Source organism: Sebastes fasciatus, chromosome 14, assembly GCF_043250625.1.
Source record: "Sebastes fasciatus isolate fSebFas1 chromosome 14, fSebFas1.pri, whole genome shotgun sequence".
In the NCBI taxonomy this organism is placed as follows: domain Eukaryota; kingdom Metazoa; phylum Chordata; class Actinopteri; order Perciformes; family Sebastidae; genus Sebastes; species Sebastes fasciatus.
Genome location: NC_133808.1, coordinates 6627351 through 6648490, shown reverse-complemented (window position 1 = coordinate 6648490; position 21140 = coordinate 6627351). Strand labels below are relative to the sequence as shown.

Here is a 21140-nt window from a genome sequence, read left to right as displayed (position 1 = left end):
AGGAGGATGACATGTCTTGTGATATACCAGTTGTTCAGTGGAACAAGTGTATTCCATCACCATGCAGCTGCATATGTGGGTGGGGAGGAAATTGTAAGTGCCTTAAAATGTCAGTAGGTTGGAATTTTTGTTCAAATTGGAGTTTGGGCCAGAAAGTTGGAAATTTCAACACGCAAAGTAATGCATTGCTGTCTGCCACAGTCTTTTCTACATTACCACAGGGCGGAACCAAAGCAAGAAATCTTCAAATTCGAGACATAGGAGTGATCTTTGGTTATAAAATTGTTTTGGTTTTGATTAAAACCACTAATAGTATATGAAGCTCATAATGTGCCAGTAATGACTACTGATATACAAGTGTTTTTAACACTCTGTGTTACTTTTTCAAACTAGGCATTCAGATATTTAGTTTCATTTGACAGGAACTAAACTCATACATTTGAATTAGAATTTAGTCTTGTTTACAGGTCAGCTGCATAAAAAAAAACAATGAAACTTGCATTCATAATCTTTTCTTTTCCCCCATTAGTCCTGTAGTTTTCCATCCCACAAATGTTATGTAAGTGGCAGAATCAGTAAAAGTGAGGATAGATGGCCCTGACAGACATTACTTCATACTCCCAGACCAGCTAAGTTGAAGCGTGTTACACACTGAGCTACACTGACATCCCAATGGAGCTGCACTGCTGGAAACCCTAGTGTGCATCCTGGGGTCAGTCAAAGAAGGGAAATATCTTCCTTGTGTAATGGGCGAGAAGTTTCCTGTTAGTGCACAGTCTCCAAGAGGTGCAGCACATAATTAACCACACATTTTTTATCTGTCCAAATTATACCTTAAAGGGAGATTTGTCAAGTATTTAATACGCTTATCAACATGGGAGTGGGCAAATATGCTTGCTTTATGCAAATGTATGTATATATTTAATATTGGAAATCAATTATAACACAAAACAATGACAAATATTGTCCAGAAACCCTCACAGGTACTCTATTTAGCATAAAAAAAATATGCTCAAATCATAACATGGTAAACTGCAGCCCTACAGGCAACTACAGCTGTCAGTGTGTCAGTGTGCTGACTTGACTATGACTTGCCCCAAACTGCATGTGATTATCATAAAGTGGGCATGTCTGTAAAGGGGAGACTCGTGGGTACCCATAGAACCCATTTTTATTCACATATCTAGAGGTCAGAGGTCAAGGGGACCCCTTTGAAAATGGCAATGCCAGTTTTTCCTCGCCAAAATTTTGCGTAAATTCGTAGAAATATTTAGCGTTCTTCGCGAAAAGCTAGCATGACAACATCTGAAAGACAGAGTAGCGGCCGGGCCCGCTATTTAGCTGTAAAATCAGAGAGTTTGCGACCTGGCTGCCATGTTGAGATCCGTTGAGGAAATACCAAGCATCGCCCACCAGCCGGAGCAAACTTTCTCATTTTACAGCTAAACAGTACACTACAAGATGTTTCTGAAAACATTTGAGGCGAGAAATAGGCATTACAGTAACAGAATATTAATTCATATTTGATCAGCGCTGCCTAGTTTGATCTGTTTGATCGGAATTCGCGAGTGATTGACAGCAGCCTTCGTTGAATGAACAGCCAATAGGAACGATCTCTCTCTGAAATGACCTGTAATTGGCCAAAGTCTTCCGTCAGGATAGATTTTATAAAGCCTGAAAACAGAGCCATGAGGAGGTGCAGAAGTCTAGTTTTCTCTCAGAACACTTGAATTACAACATGTTGAAAGGTTATTATGGAACTTTTGCCCAATGATGCTAAAAATATGCTGCCTACTGCCACTTTAATACTGCATTTTAGGGTGTATTTCTCCTGCTAGCCATACTACCCAATCCTGTGAATCGTCATATCTCCTCCGATGCAAAGCAGGCTAATACAAATACCAGTTTATTACAGAACCATACAAATTCATGCAAGGCTGGTGGTATGCACATAACAAATGTATGGAAAAAGAGTTAGGTAGTTTTTGCAGACGAAAACAAGGATTTACGTTTCCCCCATCCTTTGTAAAGCAAATGTCACGTTTATAATATGGCCTCTTTGTTCTACTCTTGTTCCTACCTGACAAAATATGTTCCATGACTTTAAATGAGAGACACTGTCCAAACAGCACGTGCATTGCCTTTCACAGGCACAGAGCATTTACCAAACAGTGTCTATCTGCTGTGTACTCTATTTGCTCTGTCACTTACACCGTTATGCCTTCAATTTAGGGAAATGGAAATGTTTTCTTATGACCACTCCTCAGCATTTCTCCGCTCACAAATGGATTATGATTATATTATGTGTACACATTGCTAAGCAACTCCAAACGAGTGGGCTGAATAGCTGAACAATGTTGGAACGTTTAATTTTACACTTAAGCGGAACGACCTGATAGTGCAGTGCTGAGAGATATTTTAACTGGGCTCCTGAAAGATCCATCTTTCAAAGAGTCATTTAGTCGAGACAAATGGAATGCCACACAAAGGTGGTCACATTTTCCACAGTCAGTCATTTTCCTCAGTCATGGATATAATTCAAAGGGGAAAAGGAGGCCTATATTTGGGAGGATTCTGATATCCAGCACCAAACAAGAGACTGATGAGGTTGTAGGATTAAGAACATAGCAGTATTAGTACAAGGAAGGGTTTCTCTTGCTTGTTTATTCATAATAGTTATTACATATTTATATTATCATTGAACTCTAACTCAACAAAAGCAGTATCTATTAATATTCCCCACACAGGGGAACACTTGTTCTTTCTATCTGCAGTATTTAGGTGCTTAGGAAATCAGACTCAGAAGCAGATCTGTGTAAGCAGATTATCATGTCATTACTCCAGAGAACACCAAACAGCCCTGCAGCCAGAACTGTGTCCGGCTTTATTTTTATCAAACAGTGGCTGTTCATGAGGAGCTAGGACTGAATGTGATCCAGTATCCAGTGGTCACCTTAAAGCAGCAGTAGGTAGAATTGGAGCAAATATGATTAAAAAAAGTTATTTTTATAAAACGGTCTCTATATCCTGACAGTAGTGCATGAGACAGGTAATCTGAAAAAAAAATCATGTTCCTCCGGAGCTCCTAATGGCAACTGCAAGGTTTCACAGACCGGAGGAAAACAACCAATCAGAGCCGAGCTGAAGCCTTGCTGTCTCTGAGCAGCTGTCAATCACTCGCAAACTCCGATCAAAATGAGAAAGTTTGTGATCCGGCCGCCATTGTTGAGATCAGTTGAAGAAATACCAAGCACCGCCCACCAGCACGAGCAAACTTTCCAGATAAACAGTACACCATAAGATGTTTCTGAAAACATTTTATGCGAAAAAATTGGCATTAGAAACAGAATATGAATTCATATTTGATCAGTGCTACCAAACGTTCTGTGGATCATTATTGGACTAAGCTTATCAAAAGTTACCAACCAAAAACTTGGTGATATCTCATTGCGTTTATAAGATATTGACTGGTTATGAATGATTCATAACAATGTTGAACCAGGTGTGTAAAACTATTTGCTCAAAATGGGGCGCCACCAGTTCCAAATATGTGCATGGGCCTGGCACAAATTTGGTCTTAAATCAATGAGTTTGTCCAAACATCACCAAACTTGCTAGATATTTTTAATTAAGCTGTTGAAACATATGCCAAGAAAATGCCAAGAAACATGACTGGCAGGACTTTGATTGTGCAATTACTGAAAGGCTGCATACATTGTAATTCTAAAACAAGTGTGTGATTGGTCCCTCTCTTTCTTTATACAGAATTAAACCAGTTTAAGTGACTATCCCCTGCTTTAAGAAGCCCAAATCCCGCTTATTGCTTTGCTGCTTGAGGCTTTGATTTTGGCAATTCAACTGCTTAATTCTTTGAGCGAAAAAAGGTTTGAACCCGCAAACTGCCGCTTGCGGCCGTAATTGACTTTCTATTTTTGTGTTTGCAAGCATCGCAATAACAGCCCGACAACCTGTCCACTTTTTGCTCAGTGCATGATGGATTAGCAGAATATAGTCCACCCCTCTGACCTTGTGCAGGAATAAGACTGACCACAACACATAAATATTGACATTAAATATATCGGTATCTGTGAGATGCCAACATACATGCTTGTTGACATTGAGGCCTCTCAGTTCAAGTGTCTCTGGGGGGTTCTGTGTGAAGCATGTCTTTGGGTAGCATGGGAACAGCCGGCTCAGTCTGGGAAAGGAAGCAGGCTGTCCATTGCTGTTGCACAATCCAATTAGCTCTGAGTTGCACCGATAAGAAAACTGGACCAGATCACACAGAGGCTTTTTGTGACCAGTTGTGCATCTGTTAGTTGGCTGGTAAACCATTTGAAGCATCCTCAGCACCTTGTGCTAATCAAGGCTTTTTCACCAGGGATCCACGAGGAAACAATACTGCTTCAAACAGCGTAACGTAAAAGCTGGGGTATGTGCTTATAGAGCATTTTTGTCTTTGCTTATCAGTTTTAAGATTTTAAACCTGCTTTCTATAATTGATACATTTGTTGAGTACAATAACTGACACTTGTTTTATTAAAGTAAATAAAATAAAAGAGTTTAAATCCATACATTGAATGCATATTTATCAGTCTGTGAGTTTCTATATGGACCTGTAACTAACTTGTAAATTTCAGAATACACAGCATTTGCTGTGCATTTGTTTCATACAAGCACAGATATAACATGTGTGCTTATTAAAAAAAAAGAAAAAAGAAAATCTTCCTCTCGCTGCATTCCCTGGTAACATCTGTTTTCAGTGTCTGCCTCCCACGAGATAAGTTCATTAATTTGTGGGAATGTCCAGGAAGCAGATGGCCACCATGTCTGTTTCATACAGAGCTTAGTGTCTTTTTTTTGTTTTTTTTGCTGTTCAAAATGTGTAGCTGGACTTTTGAACATGTTCAAAATTATGCTTGGGAAGTAATAGATTATGGTAAATTTAAGGGTGGCATTAAAATTGAAGCAGTGACAGGTTCAGGAAAAAACTGTTGGTATAGATGTCTTGCACTGCCTTTGTGATTTGTTTCTGTGTTTAATCAAAGTACTGTCTTGCACATTGTCACTCAAGTGTGGGGGAGGAAGTGGAAAGAAATGGATTTTCCAGCTGGAGAAAAGTGTCCCTGTGGGCCTGGACATGACAGATAACACAAATTGAACATTTACAAAGTTAGAAGAAGAAGAAGCAGAGAACTCACTCTCACTCGTGCATATCCACCAGTCCATTTATCTTCTCTTCATTATGTATGCATGTAAAAAAGCTGACCACTTCATGTGCAGTTCTTGTTGTAAAAGATAAAATAAAGCCCTCAATGACATAGATACATAGATACAGAACACAACTGATGTGAATGCCATGATTGTTTTTTTGTTTTTTTTAAATAGATGGTGTTGACTGCATACTTGCTGGCACTTATGTTCATCTGGACAGGTAAGTCAGAATTTCAATATAGCCAAGTACTTAGCTTTCTAGCATGAGGTCAGTCACTATACACTCATAAAGATAAATCATCAAGTGGGTTTGAAGTTGAAATGATCATTATCATCATTACATCATTACAAGCTCTAAAGCAAGAAGCATCGTCATTGTATGCCTCATTTTTAATGACTTTTTTATGCCATTTTTTAACTCGGTACACTATACTATGTCTCTTTTATGCCATTTTTATGATTTTTCCACATACTTTACTCTGACTTTTCCAGGAATTTGTTTTCATATACTATACTATGCCTTCTCTATGACTTTTTTCAACATATTATACTATGACATTTTTATGACATTTTTCGACTGAGTATATACTATGGCTTTTTATGACTTTTCGACATACTAAACTGACTGTTTTCATCATAGTATATTATGAATTTTTTTCAACATACTGTACTATGCCCTTTTTTATGACTTTTCAACCTACTATAGTCTGACTTTTTTCGACATCATATACCATGACATTTTTTTCAGCATACTATACTAGGACTTTTTTAGGACTTTTTTGTGCCATTTTTTGACATACTATAACATGGCTTTTTTAGGACTTTTTTCGACGTACTATACTATGGCTGTTTTGTGACATTTTTCAACATACTACTATGGCTTTTTAATGACTTTTCAACATACTATACTCATACTCGACTTTTTGCAACATGCTGTACCATACTATGAATTTTGTTTATCATACATACTATGCCTTTTTATGAAGTTTTTTTATATACTAACTATGACTTTTTTGGACATACTATACTATGACTTTTTGTGACATTTTTTCGACATACTATACTATGACTTTTTAAACTCTGTTTTCAATATATTATACTATGTCTTTTTTATGACTCTTTTGATATACTGTACTGTGACTTTTTTTCCGACAAACTATACTATGATTTCTTTTCGACATACTATACTGTGACTTTTTTCAACATGCTATACTATTCATTTTCTGCTCGACTCAACTCACTTTTGGTACCAGTACTTTTCTCTATTTTCTTTTTTCCACTGATAGTACCCCCTCAGTGTAGGTGGGATTTTCAGATAATCGCCATAGCGACAACGCATGAAACTGCCTTGACATCATCTTCAACGCGACACTCGCTGGATCCTTTCATAGCCAACCCAACAGAGGGACGTCTTCACTCCGTCAATTGTACGGCGTAGTGTACACAGTGTATGACGTAGTTTTGCAGGCTGACATTTTTTTAAATCTTGGTTGAGTGAATACAAAAATCGCGGACACTATTGACGGGAGCTTGACTATTTAAAAACGGCGGGTTTATGCAGGATCTCGCACAAGTGACGATTCTCTCTAACCAATCAGTGGTTCTAGTAACGGCTCAGCTCACTTTTGAACCTCGACCAAGGTTGTGCCAAAAAAGGTACTGTCTACAATTTTTGCTAATGGAAAAACAAAGTGAGTTGAGTCGAGTAGAGCGGCCTCGTAACACGCAGTGGAAATGCAGCAAAAGTGATAAAAAGGTTAGAAACATAAATGTGATGCACCATCCAAAAAACAAAACAAAACAAAAAAAAGCTGTCAAATGTTGGCAATACTGGGATGGTTTTAATGTTTGACCTATCAGGTTCAAATCAAAAAGCTGTTATGTGCTCATTCAATAGTTTGGATTGTGTCTGTTTTCTCTAGGAATGTCAGCGAAAATTGTTGTTCAACCATGTAACCGGCACATGTTTGATAGCGCCGTTGACAACTGCCTATCAGACTTCAACAAGAGCATGGAGACAAGTGGCTATCAGGACAGCTGTCCATGGCCCACTGTAAAACGGTACATTTTATTTATATTTCCTTTTTGTCATTTAACAAATGCAGGGTTCTTTCACAGTCACATTCTCCATTCTCCAGTATTTGGATCAAGCTGTTATTTCAACATTTAATCAACACGCAAGTTAATATAAGTATCAGATCAGACTCGGTATTGGAGATACCCAATACTACAGCTAACATGGTTTGAGGCTAAGCTCACATACAGCTCAAATGGTGTTTTAGGGTGGAGTGTCCATCATCACAAGGAGCCCAGCTTGTTGTACCTTCCAGCTGTCAGGCTCAATTGCATCTTAGTGGATGTTTTCCAAACTAAAATCTTGCAGTGAAAACCGCTCGTGCAATTTATGCTGCTTCTGAGAGGCTGTGGTCGCTTCTTCACCCAGAGGACATGACACATCAAAACTTAAAGCTTCAGTAGGCAGAATGTTTTTAGCATCATTGGACAAAAATTCCATACTAGCCTTTCAGCAAGTTGTAATTCAAGTGTTCTGAGAGAAAACTTGACCTTTGCACCTCCTTATGGCTCTGTTTTCAGGCCTTAAAAAATGTAGCCCGTGACGGGAGACTTTGGCCAATCACAGGTCATTTCAGAGAGAGAGAGAGCGCTCCTATTGGCTGTTCATTCAACGGAGGCAGCTGTCAATCACTCGTAAACTCCGATCAAATGGTCAAACTAGGCAGCGCTAATTAAATTTTAATTAATATTATTTTACTGTAATGCATATTTCTCAACTCAAATGTTTTCAGAAACATCTTATAGTGTACTGTTTAGCTGTAAAATGAGAAAGTTTGCTCCGGCTGGTGGGCCGTGCTTGGTATTTACTGATCTCATCATGGCTGCCGGGTCACAAACATCTTTCAAGTCTGTATTGACTTGAAAGATGTTAGTTTGGTAGTAGGCTACAACACAATGAACATGCATTTACTGTATTTTTGTCCAATATAATTTTACTGTTGCATAATGCTTTTAGCTGTAATTGTCTATTAATGTGAGATGTTTTATTTGCTTCACCATGCAACTTTAACGTAATAATTTAAACCTAAATGCACAAACGATGTACACTGTACACTTAACTAAACTTACTTGAATTAGCAAGAACTGATTCTCAGAATACAGACTAAAGGCCCTGACACACCAAGCCGACGGTCTGCCGTCAGACAGTTTGGGTCTGTCGCCGTAGTTTTTGCGGTGTGTCCCGAATCGGCGGCGGAGCCAGACGGTGAGAGAAATCACTCTGATTGGCTGTTCAGCTTATACGAAACAGTGTGGAAGTGAGGAAAGCAAGCCAACGAGTAAAGTCAAGAGGAAAAACACAGAAGGCCCTTCTCATTTTTCACCTTCATCTCATCTGGTCATTCCAGTACAACATTTTCACAGCAATATGGCCATCTAAAATGAAGCTAATGGTGAGTGAGAGTGGTGTTAAAATGAAAATGCAAATGCCGCTTTGTTTCATGTACATATCCTAAAAATGGCTTGTATATTCGCAGTCCTCAGCCTTTTTGAATAACGAATACAGACTACCACCATCTGCTGTTGTGGAGAGTTATTTCATCTCACGCAGGCACAGAACGTGCGTGGTAGTTGGCCGGCCGGCTCTAGTCTTTGCGGTGTTTTCAAGTGCAACGTTTTGGCCAAGACAAAGGCAAAGTGAGGCAACTCAACTAGCGGCCTTCATCGCCGCTAGTTCTCTGATGTCGGCTTGGTGTGTCTCCAGCTTGATATTCTCAAAAGCTCACAATGTTAGTAGTGAAATCATCCAGTCTGCTGGAATCATTTTCAGCCATCTTAACTTTATGATCTGCCTTTGCTCTCTTCCTTTGCAGCATCTACAACCAACTGGAGATTTGCGTGGACGATTGGGCAAAAAGGTCTTGGTGTAGGGGTCACGGATTTCTGGTAAACACGGCCTTCTTGGAGGTTCATAAGGTGTACTTTAAGCTCTGTGGACAGGTCCATGACCCCCCGCTCACTACTCTCATTCTGTTAATAGGCCCTGTTATCATTGCCACACTCCTCCTGCCAATTTTCTGTGTTCCTCTCACCACCTGGAACTCAGATATGACCAGCACTTCGGGGCTCTGATACGCTGAGCTGACAAAAGATAATTGCAGGATTTTTCAGCTTAGGTCACCTTATTCTCATAATTGTGGCCATTCTGTCAGTGGGTCATGCTAACTTTCAGCCCGTTCTCACTCCCAGCTCGTCAAATACCGCCGTTTGGTGTCCGTGTGTGACGAGTTGGGATTGAGAACATGTCGTAACTTTGCACTCACCACCTGTGGTGTAGAGATATCGGGAAATGCGGACTCCAGCAAATCAACATATATAACATAAGCTTTTTAAATAAACCTCAATTTTACAAAAGTTAGTTAGGAACTAGGGCTGTCAGTCGATTAAAATATTAAATTGTGATTAAATGCATGATTGTCCATAGTTAATCGTGATTAATCACAAATTAATGGCACATTTTTTATCTGATCAAAATGTACCTTAAAGGGAGATTCGTCAAGTATTTAATACTCTTATCAACGTGGGAGTGGACGAATAGGCTTGCTTTATGCAAATGTATGTATGTATTTATTATTGGAAATAAATCAACAACACAAAACAATGACAAATATTGTCCAGAAACCCTCACAGGTACTGCATTTAACATAAAAAAATATGCTCAAATCATAACATGGCAAACTGCAGCCCAACAGGCAACAACAGCTGTCAGTGTGTCAGTGTGCTGACTTGACTATGACTTGCCCAAAAATGCATGTGATTATCATAAAGTGGGCATGTCTGTAAAGAGGAGACTCGTGGGTACCCATAGAACCTATTTTCATTGACATATCTTGAGGTCAGAGGTCTAGGGACCCCTTTGAAAAAGGCTATGACAGTTTTTCCCCACCAAAATGTAGCATACGTTTGGAGCGTAGCAGTATAATGTGGTTGGTACCAATGGTTTCCTTAGGTTTTCTATTTAGATATGATACCAGTATTTTTGCTCTAGCTTTACAAGTGAGCTTGATACAACCTAAAAATCGCAAGTTGCTTTAATGCAAAATTGGCGGCATTAAAACGCATTCGCTCTAACATGTTATTATCGCTACTTTGACAGCCCTATTAGGAACAATTAGCCAATCCATAGGGTTAATTTCTATGTTTACTTTTGGTCAGACTCATGGACAAGTGTTTGAAATGATGTGTAAATCTAAAGGCTCAAGCTGTTTGCCCCGATATAATCTTAATTATTAATCTTAATGTTGGCATGACCCATAGTCAGCTCAGCCACAATTATGAAAATAAGGTTAAAAAGTAGGCTACTGCAATTTTCCTTCAGGTACATACACATACACAAACATATACCACTCCACTGCTCGTGGAGCACTGTGATGTGTGGCGAGCACAGCGCAAACCCGGGTTCTATGTGAAAGGCCCGTAAAACATTAGCTTGCATGATATGATGTGCACCAGATGACAGAATTCTTCGAAAGCAACTGTCAAGCCATTTAATGTTGTAGTGTCTTTTATTCTCCTCAAATTTCAAATGTTCTCTACCTCTCACTGGCTGGGTGTGTCATGACGTCCTGTAAAGCAGCATGCATTAAGCATTTCATACATTCTGCAGGGAGAAATTTATACTTGACTGTCTAAATACTTAGCTGTGAATGTCTGAACATTCTGGAACTCATTATTCTGTCATATATGGTGACCCCACCCATCTGGCAGCAATAGTACGTAGAGGAAAACAAAACCTTAATGATTTACCGCTCTGTTTGACACCAACCTCATTCCAGAAGTCTATATGTGATACTTGAATAATCTGTATTGTTATGTCATCTTTTTTTTTAAGCGGACAATAAAGAATGGTGCTTTGTATGTATTTGAAACACATAATAAATATTTATTTCAGACAAAAAATAATGTTTTACAATTGTTTGAAAACCTTTTTACAGCAAGATGGACCTGCTATTCAAGTATCCACATGAACCAAGTGTCAGTTAAGATGCAAACATACAGGACTGCATTTCATAATTTTGTCATCAGATCAGTATACATCAGAGGATTGATGAAGAGCGTCATCAAAACAATGCAAAGCTCCATTAAGCAATATTACAATACCGTCACTGAGAGTCCAACCCAATCTGCAGCTGTGTGCTGAGTGCACAGAGACATGGAGGAAATGAGGGCAGAGTCATGCATATAGCAATCCAATTGAATAGCTATGTAACTCTGTTTCTGCTTTCTGCTCTGTAACAGGCTACTGTGAGCTTGTTTTAAAGTCGCTTTCTGTGCTCTAGAGGTTAAAAAAATAGATAAATACTGAAGTTTTATGGAAAGCATGGCTTTAAATGAGCGGCGTGGTTGTAGAAATCATTCCTGAATGCAGGTACCTGTCACAACACTGAAATACAACTTTTTTATGTTTAAGAGCGCATTTCACCGAATTAAAAAAAAGAGTATCAACAAAGGTGTAGTATTTAATTTATAACCTATACGAAATGTGACAATGAAGACCAAAATTAGGAAACTAATCCTGCTAAGGAACTAATCCTTTGGTATGCAGTGCAATTAAAGAAAAATGAATGACATTTATAGTATCCAAAAGATACTACTATCCACTCAGCCCAGTCGCACAGCAGTTCGTGAAATAGTCACGAAATTGAAAGCACTGATTCGTGTACATTGACACGAATTTCACTTTCCAATTTTTATTCATGATGGTCAGCACAAAATCAATTCGTATGTAATCCACATTATTAGTAAGAAGTACGGAGAGCGGCGAACGCCACATAGGGAGGAGGTTGGCATGGATGGGTGGGTCAAAAAACAGGAGACCGGTGTTTGTAGCCGTATCAAAATTGATTTATTTGTTACGGCACTTTTATTACGGTGTTATTTAAACCCAAACCGTGATCTTTTCCTCAACCTACCTAAGGTTTGTTACCTAAGCCTAACTAAGTCGATCTATTCCTAAACCTAACTAAGTAGTTCTATATTAAAAAGCCCGGAGCGGAAATCGACACGTGTGTCACGTGTTGATGGACATTTGTAGGAAAAAGCACGAAAAATACGTTGTTGAAAGTCGCGCTGAGCGTCACAAAAAAAGGGAAATTTGTGTCTGTGCACATGAATCAAATTCATTTTAATTAAATATTTAACTATTAATAAAAAATTTCGAGACTATTTCAAAAACTGTCGTGAGACTGTGTTGATCCACTATAATTCTGTGCTCTTATATCAGTGTGAACAGCCATCCTTGTAATAGTGGATCTAGTTTCACAGATATCGGATTTATAGTTAAATAATGGTCGAACCTAACACACTATTCCATATGCTAGAACTCCAAGATCGCCAGACGTCTTTACTCAAACCATAGATGTTGAATTAAAAGAGGTTCAAAACTATAACCGAGCCAAGTCTTAGATTTGGGTGGGTGGTCTGCCCTGCTACCATGGTGGTATGAGGCGACTAAATGTGGTGAACTCAGAACATTGACATGGCAGAACTTTTTGAGGGTCAAAAAAAATATTTTTCTTTTCATCTTGCGTGTTTCAACATCTAGCGCCCAGACGGGACCGAGTGGCAGCACCACACCTTTTATTATCTTTAATAATACCCACAATTCCACTTTTTTCTCTTGTGTAAACACTGAAAGGATGTTTTGCTAAGCATACGTTCGCTGGCTCTGTCTTGGCTATGGCCTACGCAGCTCCACACATACTCAGACACACCGGTTCTTACCATAACAAGAGCACGTGGATGTGTCGAGCAGCCTAGCAGACTTGTATTGTCAGATAACAAAGGACATTGACCCTTGTGAGTCTTTTACCACTGAGGGTCAACCAGCAAACCAAATACATATGTCCACTGGATTCAGATGGACGGCGGCAACTACTTGGGCCAACAAGTTATTTGCCAAAAGTCACATTAGATGCTAACGAGGTAATTTAGTATTTGTTATGACAAAATTTACGCCTGATCAATGATTGTAATCTTACTTAAATGGACCTTTTGTTTGCAGCTTAATCACAGCTGGTGTCCATCTAATCTTTGTTTCTCATAGCATTACACTTGTTAAGTGTTGTGTGGAGATAAGCCTGTGCTGTTTATGTATGGAAGTTAATTAATAACAAAACTATTCATCAAGCACAAAACAAATCAAAGCCAATTAGACTGTTGTCAGGCTATTAAATAGGCATTATAAGTCGCTATAAGCCCCATAATTGTGGGTCAATAGGGGCCTACTACACCCACTAGTAGGTTTTATCATCTATTCACATGGTAGATCACCGAAAGAAAGACATAAAAGAACAAAACAGCGACCTCTAGTGACCGTAGTAATTATGACAGGAGCAGAAGCGGAAGTCAGGTGCTGTAGTATAGACAATGTGAAACTCTATATGTGCTGGAAGTCAGGGACGATGGATGGGACACAAAACACAGGATTTTCACCCAGTAGACTAGAATTTGCAACCCGTGTAAAACCAATTATGTGTAGTTGTCTTTGTGTTTGTACTTATTTTAACCCAAAACACAATGTTTTTTCCTTAAACTTAACCAAGTAATTTTTTTAACCTAAACCTAAATAAGTTGTAGTTTTGTTGACTAAACATAAAAAAGCCTTTTTGTTTGTGTTAAAAATGTGACACTGCATTCAGTTTTACATGTTAGAACGTGTATCTTTCAAGTTTCAATTTCACTTTTACAACATAGTAGGCGTAGTAGGCCCCTAATGGCCCACATCTGTGGTGCTTATAGCAACTGATAACATCTTTTCAATGGCCTGATAACAGTCGAATCGGGTGCAGCTTCTATAAAGCTGATGGTCACCATGAGAGCGTGTATGGACAGATTTATCGGCTTAAAACAAGTGCTGTATACAACCATGTTTAAAATCTGCTCCCACGTTTTTCAAGCTAATTCAGCAGAGTCTGAGGTCTTGAGAATGTCAAACTGCCTGCCAATAATTGTTGGCTAACAGGCTTCAACAAGACATGCGCACATCCAGCTATTAAGGTCACAATTAAAATTTTCTAACCAGATGATACTCCAGGTTAATTCCAATGGACTGTTCTGCTTTCAGCTGGAGTTTACATGAAAGGAATATAAAGTGCCAAAACATATGGCTTTGAAGATAGAGAGCAGAGGAAGTCTTACTGCTCTGTGTTTTTGTTCTAGGAATTTGGGGACCTGAATTGTAGTAGCATTCCATCATTCAATTCAGAGACACACATGGTTTTAAAGGCTGATACCCACATTTTTTCTTTTTTTAGACGTGGTTCTTTTAAAGGAGCAGTGTGTAGAATCTGGCGGTATCTAGTGGTGAGGTTGCATATTGCAACCGACTGAAGCCTCAACTGTGTGCCAAACATGTAGAAGAAACAAAGAACGTATATTGCTAAGAAGTGACAGTCAATTGTTTGTTCCATTGCAACGTCAGCGCCCAGCAGCAAGGCTACTTTTCCGCCATTTTGGACTGAAAGCGACTACTGGACGCCAGTAAAACGTCTGCCCACAAAGAGCCGTACAAAAGTAAAACTAAATTAGTTCTATTCTATTGTCATATTTAATGTCTCTACCGAAATGACCTGTGTTGAACAAAAAAATATATAAATATGCATACTATTATGACTATTTACTTACTTTCTTATTTATTTATTTAACTTTTTTTGTCAGGTCTCTTCCCAGAGGAGCATAAAGTGAGCGATGGACATAAATGGAAGTCAGAAAATCCAGATTTTGAGAGCAATATCCAAAATCTATGTCCAATAGACCACAGCGCATGGATGTATAAGAGGTTGTGTCCTGTGCTTTTGCCCTGCCTGTTAGTAAATAGCCTACAGCTACATTAGATTATGTTATGTCATGCTACTAGCACTACTAGCTACTGGCCGTTGTTTGGGAACAGAGACGTTAATACATCCACCATGGTACAGGCTTACAGCATACAGCCCATGGGTGTACTATAAGATAATAATGTTGTAAAGTAATAATGTACATAATGTAATAATGTAAAGTAATGAATTACAGCCAATGTATCCATTATTACAGCCGCATACAGCTCGCAGGAAGCTGCCAGAACCGGATATGTCATATGAGCGTACAGGGCGGTGCAGTCCTGTGGGTCTGATGCGTGTTCATTATGCCGAGACAAATAATTCTGGATTCAGCTATAAGTTAATTTCACAACTTATAGGACATAGCGATTTAAATGAGGGCTATTTAAGTGTTCGTACTGGGAAGTTGATTTAACTACAAAAAAATGATCCTCTGATTTACAGACGTCTCTTTATACATCCATGGACTCATTGGCATTTTCATTCCTAAATGGCTGCAGAGCTACTGCAGTGCCATCTAGCGAGAAAAAATCACAAGAGTTCTGCCTCTTTGCTTTTATACTCTGGAAAAACTACAGTGTCTGACACGAAAAGGCGAATGGCCATATCTAGAGCCAGTTTCTGTAAGAGTAGCGTAGGTCATCTGGAGCAGGGCCAGTGCTCAGAGTGTGTGTGTAGGAGAGAAGTGAGTGGTGAAGCAAGAGAGAGAGAATGGCGGCATCGACTCCAGCCAAAGCAGGAAACTTAACAGTGTTGGTTTGTTTGTTCTGGGCTACTATAGAAACATGGCGGAGTAACATGGTGGACTCCGTGAAGAGGACCCTAAGCTAACGAAAACACAACAGCTCTTATTATCAGGTGATTATACACTAAAGAGAACTTACTTATTAATATTATATTCCATTTCTGCCAATAGATCCCCCTAAATGTTACACACTGATCCTTTAAATGTGACTATTTTCAGGCCAAGAAAAATTAATAAATATATAGATGAGAAAAATAATTTTCCAGACTAGAATTGAATTCCTGGCAGAGGGGAGAAAGATCTTAGGAAAACACCTTTTGGACAATTATGTAGGAATCTTTGATATATAATTCTTTTAAATGAATAAAAACATAAAATAAGGTACCAATACAAATGTCGATGAATAAAAAAAATGAGATAATACAACATTATTTGCTTAGCTAAACCTCAGTGTTTGCTCACACATAATCTGTCACTTGGATTTCTTTGTGGTTGCTCAATAGCTTTGTCGTTAATGGAATTCCATAAATTGGAATCAGCTTCGCTAAATCTGACAAGCAAAACTCTGAAAACACAGGCAGCCAAACATTTACATTCAATAACGTCATGAACACAGTGGGGCCAAGTATAATGGAGATAACTTATCAGTGTCTTTGCTCTCAGTTTGCCTTCCAAGTATTTGTAAACCCTGACACATAAGCATGTGGTTGAAAAGGTCCATTAAGCGTATTTTAAATGCTATAGAGTCCTAATGTAAAGCACGTTCAGTAACTCATTAACTTGGAGAGCTGCAGAAATAAATGTGTAGCTTCAAGTGTTGGCCTAAAGAGAACAATAGAGGATTAATTTACAGTATAATTCCATGTCACTTCACTGGAGTAAACACATTATTCTCTTCACTTGACCTCCTTTTCTCCATTGTATAACACAAAAGCCTGGACTGTAAGCCATATATTTTACATTGCAAGTGTTGGATTGCCTTGACCGCTTTATGTACACACAGGAGACAACAAACTAGAGGCTGGGAAGTGATATTTACAGATCGAAGGTCAGTTTCCCCTGAGACAGAATTCTTGCATGGCTCATAATGTAGGACATGTGAAATGAGATGTACTAATTCTTGTGATTAGCATACAAAAAAAACTATACTACACTGCTGACCCTGAAAATTTGTTTTTAAAATGTACTTTTAGCATGTCATAATCTGTGCTTCACTTTTTAGTTTTTTTTAGTTGATTGTGTGCCTGCAGTAGTAATCATTATTATAAGGTGAATACAAGAAAACATCATCTTTTTTTTCGGTTTTGTCATTTTTAATAGTTATTTACAGAAACCTCTTCAGCTGCCACAGTCTCTTTACTGATTCCACCTTAAATGTCTTTATCCATCGCAGCAGATACAAGCAGAAAAATGAAAGGTGCAAGGATAGGAGGTAGAATGATTCTGCATACTATTAACTCTGAAAATGTAATGTTTATAAACTAAGGGCCCTATTTTAATTATCTATAGTGCATGGTCTAAAGTGCATGGCGCAAGTGCATTTAGGGCTTGTCCAACTCCTCTTTTGCTAGTTAAGCGGCGCATAATCTGGACGCAAAGTAAGGCGCAAGGGGCAAAGGGGTTCTATTTAGTCTCTTAATTAATCATAGGTGTGTTTTGAACATAACAGGAATCAAAGCAATCAGAGTGTCATCTCCCATTCCCTTTAAAAGCCAGGGACGCCTGCACATTTGCACATTGCTATTTAAAAGGCGGATTCGGCAAATTGGAGAAGCGAGCCGTTTTCTGCTGAGGAAATGGATGTGCTGATGTATGTGGTGATTGGCCGGTGGACCCTCTGCCTCTGCCGTCTCCCAATCCTCTGACCCATCAACAACTCCATTTGACTGCATATGAGCAAATGCACCAATAACCTATTTAATCGATGCAGGCGGCAAAGGGGAGCAAAATTCATTATATGATAATAAGCACTAGGCTAAATATGATAAACATGTATTATTATGTTATATTCTGAATCATCACCTGCTGCCTGAATTTAGTTTTTTCCTTACCATGAATAAAAACGTTGTTTTTTAGAGAGCTGCTGCGTCCCCGTGTGTGTGTAACAAGCGTGTTGTGAACCCCCCTTTTAGACGAATCTTACTATCTGAAAGATGCGCCCTTTAAATAGCAGGAAAATACTGCACCAGACTTTAGACCAGGGTTGGTCAAATGCACAATCGCTTTGGGCTGCCTCAAGATAGCAATGCACCAACAAAGCGCCTGACCGCCTCTCATTTTAAGACCAACACGCCCATGGGCGCACAGATGGGGGCAAGCAAAGAGGGCGCTGGGCGTGAGAATGACAACTGCGTCGGTCTGAAACTAGCAATAATAGTTGCGCTGCGCTGTGCGCCACTTTGCGCCGGGTGTAAGATAGGGCCCTTAATATTGAACTTGGGAATTGACAGTGTGCAGAAACCATCTACTATAAATTGGTCAATCCTTCGCACCTTTCAGAAAATGTGACCTCTACTACAACATTCATAGAGAGCTCCCCAATGAAGTATTTTGAGTGGAAATTTGATCAGAGTGGAGTCTAACTCACTGTCCTTTTCGTAAAACCGCTTAAATTTCTTCCTCCTCTCCCTAAATAAAAGCATCACACAAATGTGTGCACAGCTTGCTACTGAATAATTAAGTCTCTTATGACATTTTGTGTCATTTCTATGTACAGTAGCTCTAACAACTGGTGTTTCTGTGAGGCAGACGTAAGGTTTCTGATTACAGGTGTCACGACTGAAGGGTTGTTAAAATTCTATAGTGGGCTCGCAATATAGGAGGTGAAAACTGAATCTCTGGGGTATTTCAAAACAACTCTGAACACAGATGGTACATTGTGATTCCAAGCTCACAGTCTTACTGTACAATGCATCATTCATACATCCTGCCAACACTCCGCTGTTCCCCAGCGTTTTTCAGGACTTGTGTGTTTGCTTAGCTCCTATGCTTTTTCCAAGAGTTATTATATTATTCATGACATCTCTGAAAAATGCGCGGGTGGATATAGGCTGAATGTGTCAACCTACACAATGTTCAAAATGTTATACTAACTCTTGTAGCAGTTTGAGCTGTTTTGGAGTTTAAACATCACTGAGAATCTGGCATGGCATTAAGTCCAAAGTCCACAAAATAAATAGATACAACACAGTAGAAAAATAAGGTTGAGAGCATGTTAGCTATTTACTCATACATCCCAAGGTCACACAATGGGGTCAGTGGACTGGCATGTTGAGCATTAAACATCTAACAAAGTACAGTAACACCCCCTTGAAGCGGCTTGCACAGTCTCTGTAGAGATTTTGGCTTCAAGGGGAGACTACATTTAGAGAGGAGGCTTTGTGCCAGGGAGCTCGGTTGGCAGTGACGAAAGTGAACTTTTGCCCAGTCAAAGTGCTCATTACTAAAAGGCTGTACAGAAAGGAAAAGGACTACTTAACTCCTTGTTTGCACATCATTGCAACCTATAGGCGGTGGCAGTAGTAGAAAGGAAAAAGCAGCTAAACTACACAGGCAGTGTAATTCAGGGCTGTGGGATTTAGAGTCAATTCACCACAACAAGTATGAATTTTTATGAAAATCTGCTTCCTGAATGAAATGAAATGAAAGTAAATTGACCCTATATCCCGCTTTCAGGACACAAATAAGTCTAAATGATCCAGCCCGCTGTAGTCCTATAGAGGTCGCCATCAACATTGCACTCATGCCCAGAACCTGCAGAGTAATTAAAGGGAAAGATAGGATAAAAAATTGGATAAAGTGTTCATGTAAGTTAAGTTTTTTTTGCTAGATTTGCACTGTCCACTTCAGGTAGGGTGCTCAGAGCTATTTTCTGGCCTCAGGGAGTTTAACACTACACCACCACCACCACCACCACAGAGATCTAACATTAGGTGTGCTGGACTGGAATAAACAAAGGTAAGTAGTGATCGTCCACCTATAGCTTTTGGATATTTTACAAACACCATTACGGTAGCTCCTCATGCTTTGTCACCACTACTCAGAAGCACTGAGGTTTCCGAAGAGGCTCGCTCTGATTGGTCAGAGCTGGAGGGGCGGAGGAATTCCTAGTGGCTGGGTCCAATTTTAAATTTATACAAGCATGTGGATCTCGTTGTACTCATCTCGTCCATCTTCATCAAAGTTGGGAGAGTCCTCGTCGCAATCCAGCTGTGGAAAGACAAATTATCTTAAGTCAGTTTCATTCAAGGCTTCTTGCTCATAGGCCCAAATGAGGCAACTCAGGATGATTGATGCAAGTCAATGGGTTTTTTGAATGGGTTTTCAGTTAGATGCCTGAAATAAGGTCTGTGGTTAACAATTGACGTTTTGTTCTACGACATAAAATACGTCAATAAATATCCCACTCGTAAATTTTGACGCCTTTATGTGTCTTCAAAGAGGCTGTTGCTAACAAGTAGCTAAATGAGACTACTAAACGTCATCCCGCCGACTCGTCCGCCTTTACAGCCTCGTTATGTATACTCGCGCTCATGCAACTGTGGTGTAGTTCGTTTATAGCCTAACGTTAGCTTTTTACTTCTGGCGGTTGCATTTACACTTCAAAAGTCATAAAAGTTGTTTGCCATAGAGCTTATTTTTTGCAATAATCCAAAACCCAATTGTCTTTTTCATGAGGGAACCCAGGGCGATGCTAACTTCCTGTTTGGCCTACAAAAATACGTCATCCCTGGAGCACTCTATTATGAAAGAAATAGTTCGACATTTTGGGAAAACCGCTTATTCGCTTTCTTGCAGAGAGTTGGTTGAATAGGCATAATAAAATAATATTGATTCATATTTGATCAACGCTGCTTAGTTTGACCGTTTGGTTCTCATAGACAGCAGATGGACAGCAGACCTCAGATCAGCTCTTACTGGTTGTTTTCCTCCGGTATGTGAAATCTTGCAGATGCCATTAGGAGCACCAGAGGACACAGAGGCACATGATTTTTTTTCAGGTTACCTGTTTCATATACTGTCAGGATGTAGCAATCATTTTATGAAAATAACTTTTTTTAATCATATTTGCTCCAATCTCGCCTACTTCAGCTTTAAGATCTTTAATGAATACGTTTTATTATATTAGTTTAATCCTTACAAAAACCAAAGCGTAGAAACAATTCACGGTTATACGGGGGGCTATGTGCCGGACTTTTTCCAATCTTTGCGTTAAGCTTCCGTAGCTTCATGTTTAGCATACAGACGTGAGTAGTATCGATCTTCTCATCTAACTCTCGTCAAGAAAG

The 21140-nt window shown here is 39.2% G+C and overlaps 2 protein-coding genes and 1 long non-coding RNA gene across 5 annotated transcripts in view; 1 reads left to right on the top strand and 2 right to left on the bottom strand.

Annotated features, from left to right (window-relative positions):
* LOC141782235 (uncharacterized) overlaps window positions 1-21140 on the bottom strand; it is a 493504-nt gene that overhangs the window by 345310 nt on the left and 127054 nt on the right. The gene's annotated exons all lie outside the window — the stretch shown is intronic.
* LOC141782218 (receptor activity-modifying protein 1) lies at window positions 2413-11155 on the top strand. The gene is made up of 4 exons (XM_074658307.1): window positions 2413-4432; window positions 5389-5434; window positions 7137-7275; window positions 9102-11155. Exons 2-4 carry the CDS (start codon window positions 5389-5391, stop codon window positions 9358-9360), a joined length of 444 nt encoding a protein of 147 aa, XP_074514408.1. The 5' UTR covers window positions 2413-4432; the 3' UTR covers window positions 9361-11155.
* slc4a3 (solute carrier family 4 member 3) overlaps window positions 17423-21140 on the bottom strand; it is a 67143-nt gene continuing 63425 nt past the window's right edge. For all 3 annotated transcript variants that reach the window (XM_074658304.1, XM_074658303.1, XM_074658305.1), the window contains one exon: window positions 17423-20061. In XM_074658304.1, the coding sequence (XP_074514405.1) occupies window positions 19984-20061 (78 nt within the window). In that variant the 3' untranslated portion in view covers window positions 17423-19983. The remainder of the gene's footprint in view (window positions 20062-21140) is intronic.

Bases quoted from the DNA above. Each gene is read 5' to 3' on its own strand.
- LOC141782218 (XM_074658307.1), top strand. From the start codon at position 5,389: ATGGTGTTGACTGCATACTTGCTGGCACTTATGTTCATCTGGACAG. The intron at 5,435-7,136 runs GTAAGTCAGAAT...TGTTTTCTCTAG, and splicing joins ACTTATGTTCATCTGGACAG to GAATGTCAGCGAAAATTGTT. The intron at 7,276-9,101 runs GTACATTTTATT...CTTCCTTTGCAG, and splicing joins CCATGGCCCACTGTAAAACG to CATCTACAACCAACTGGAGA.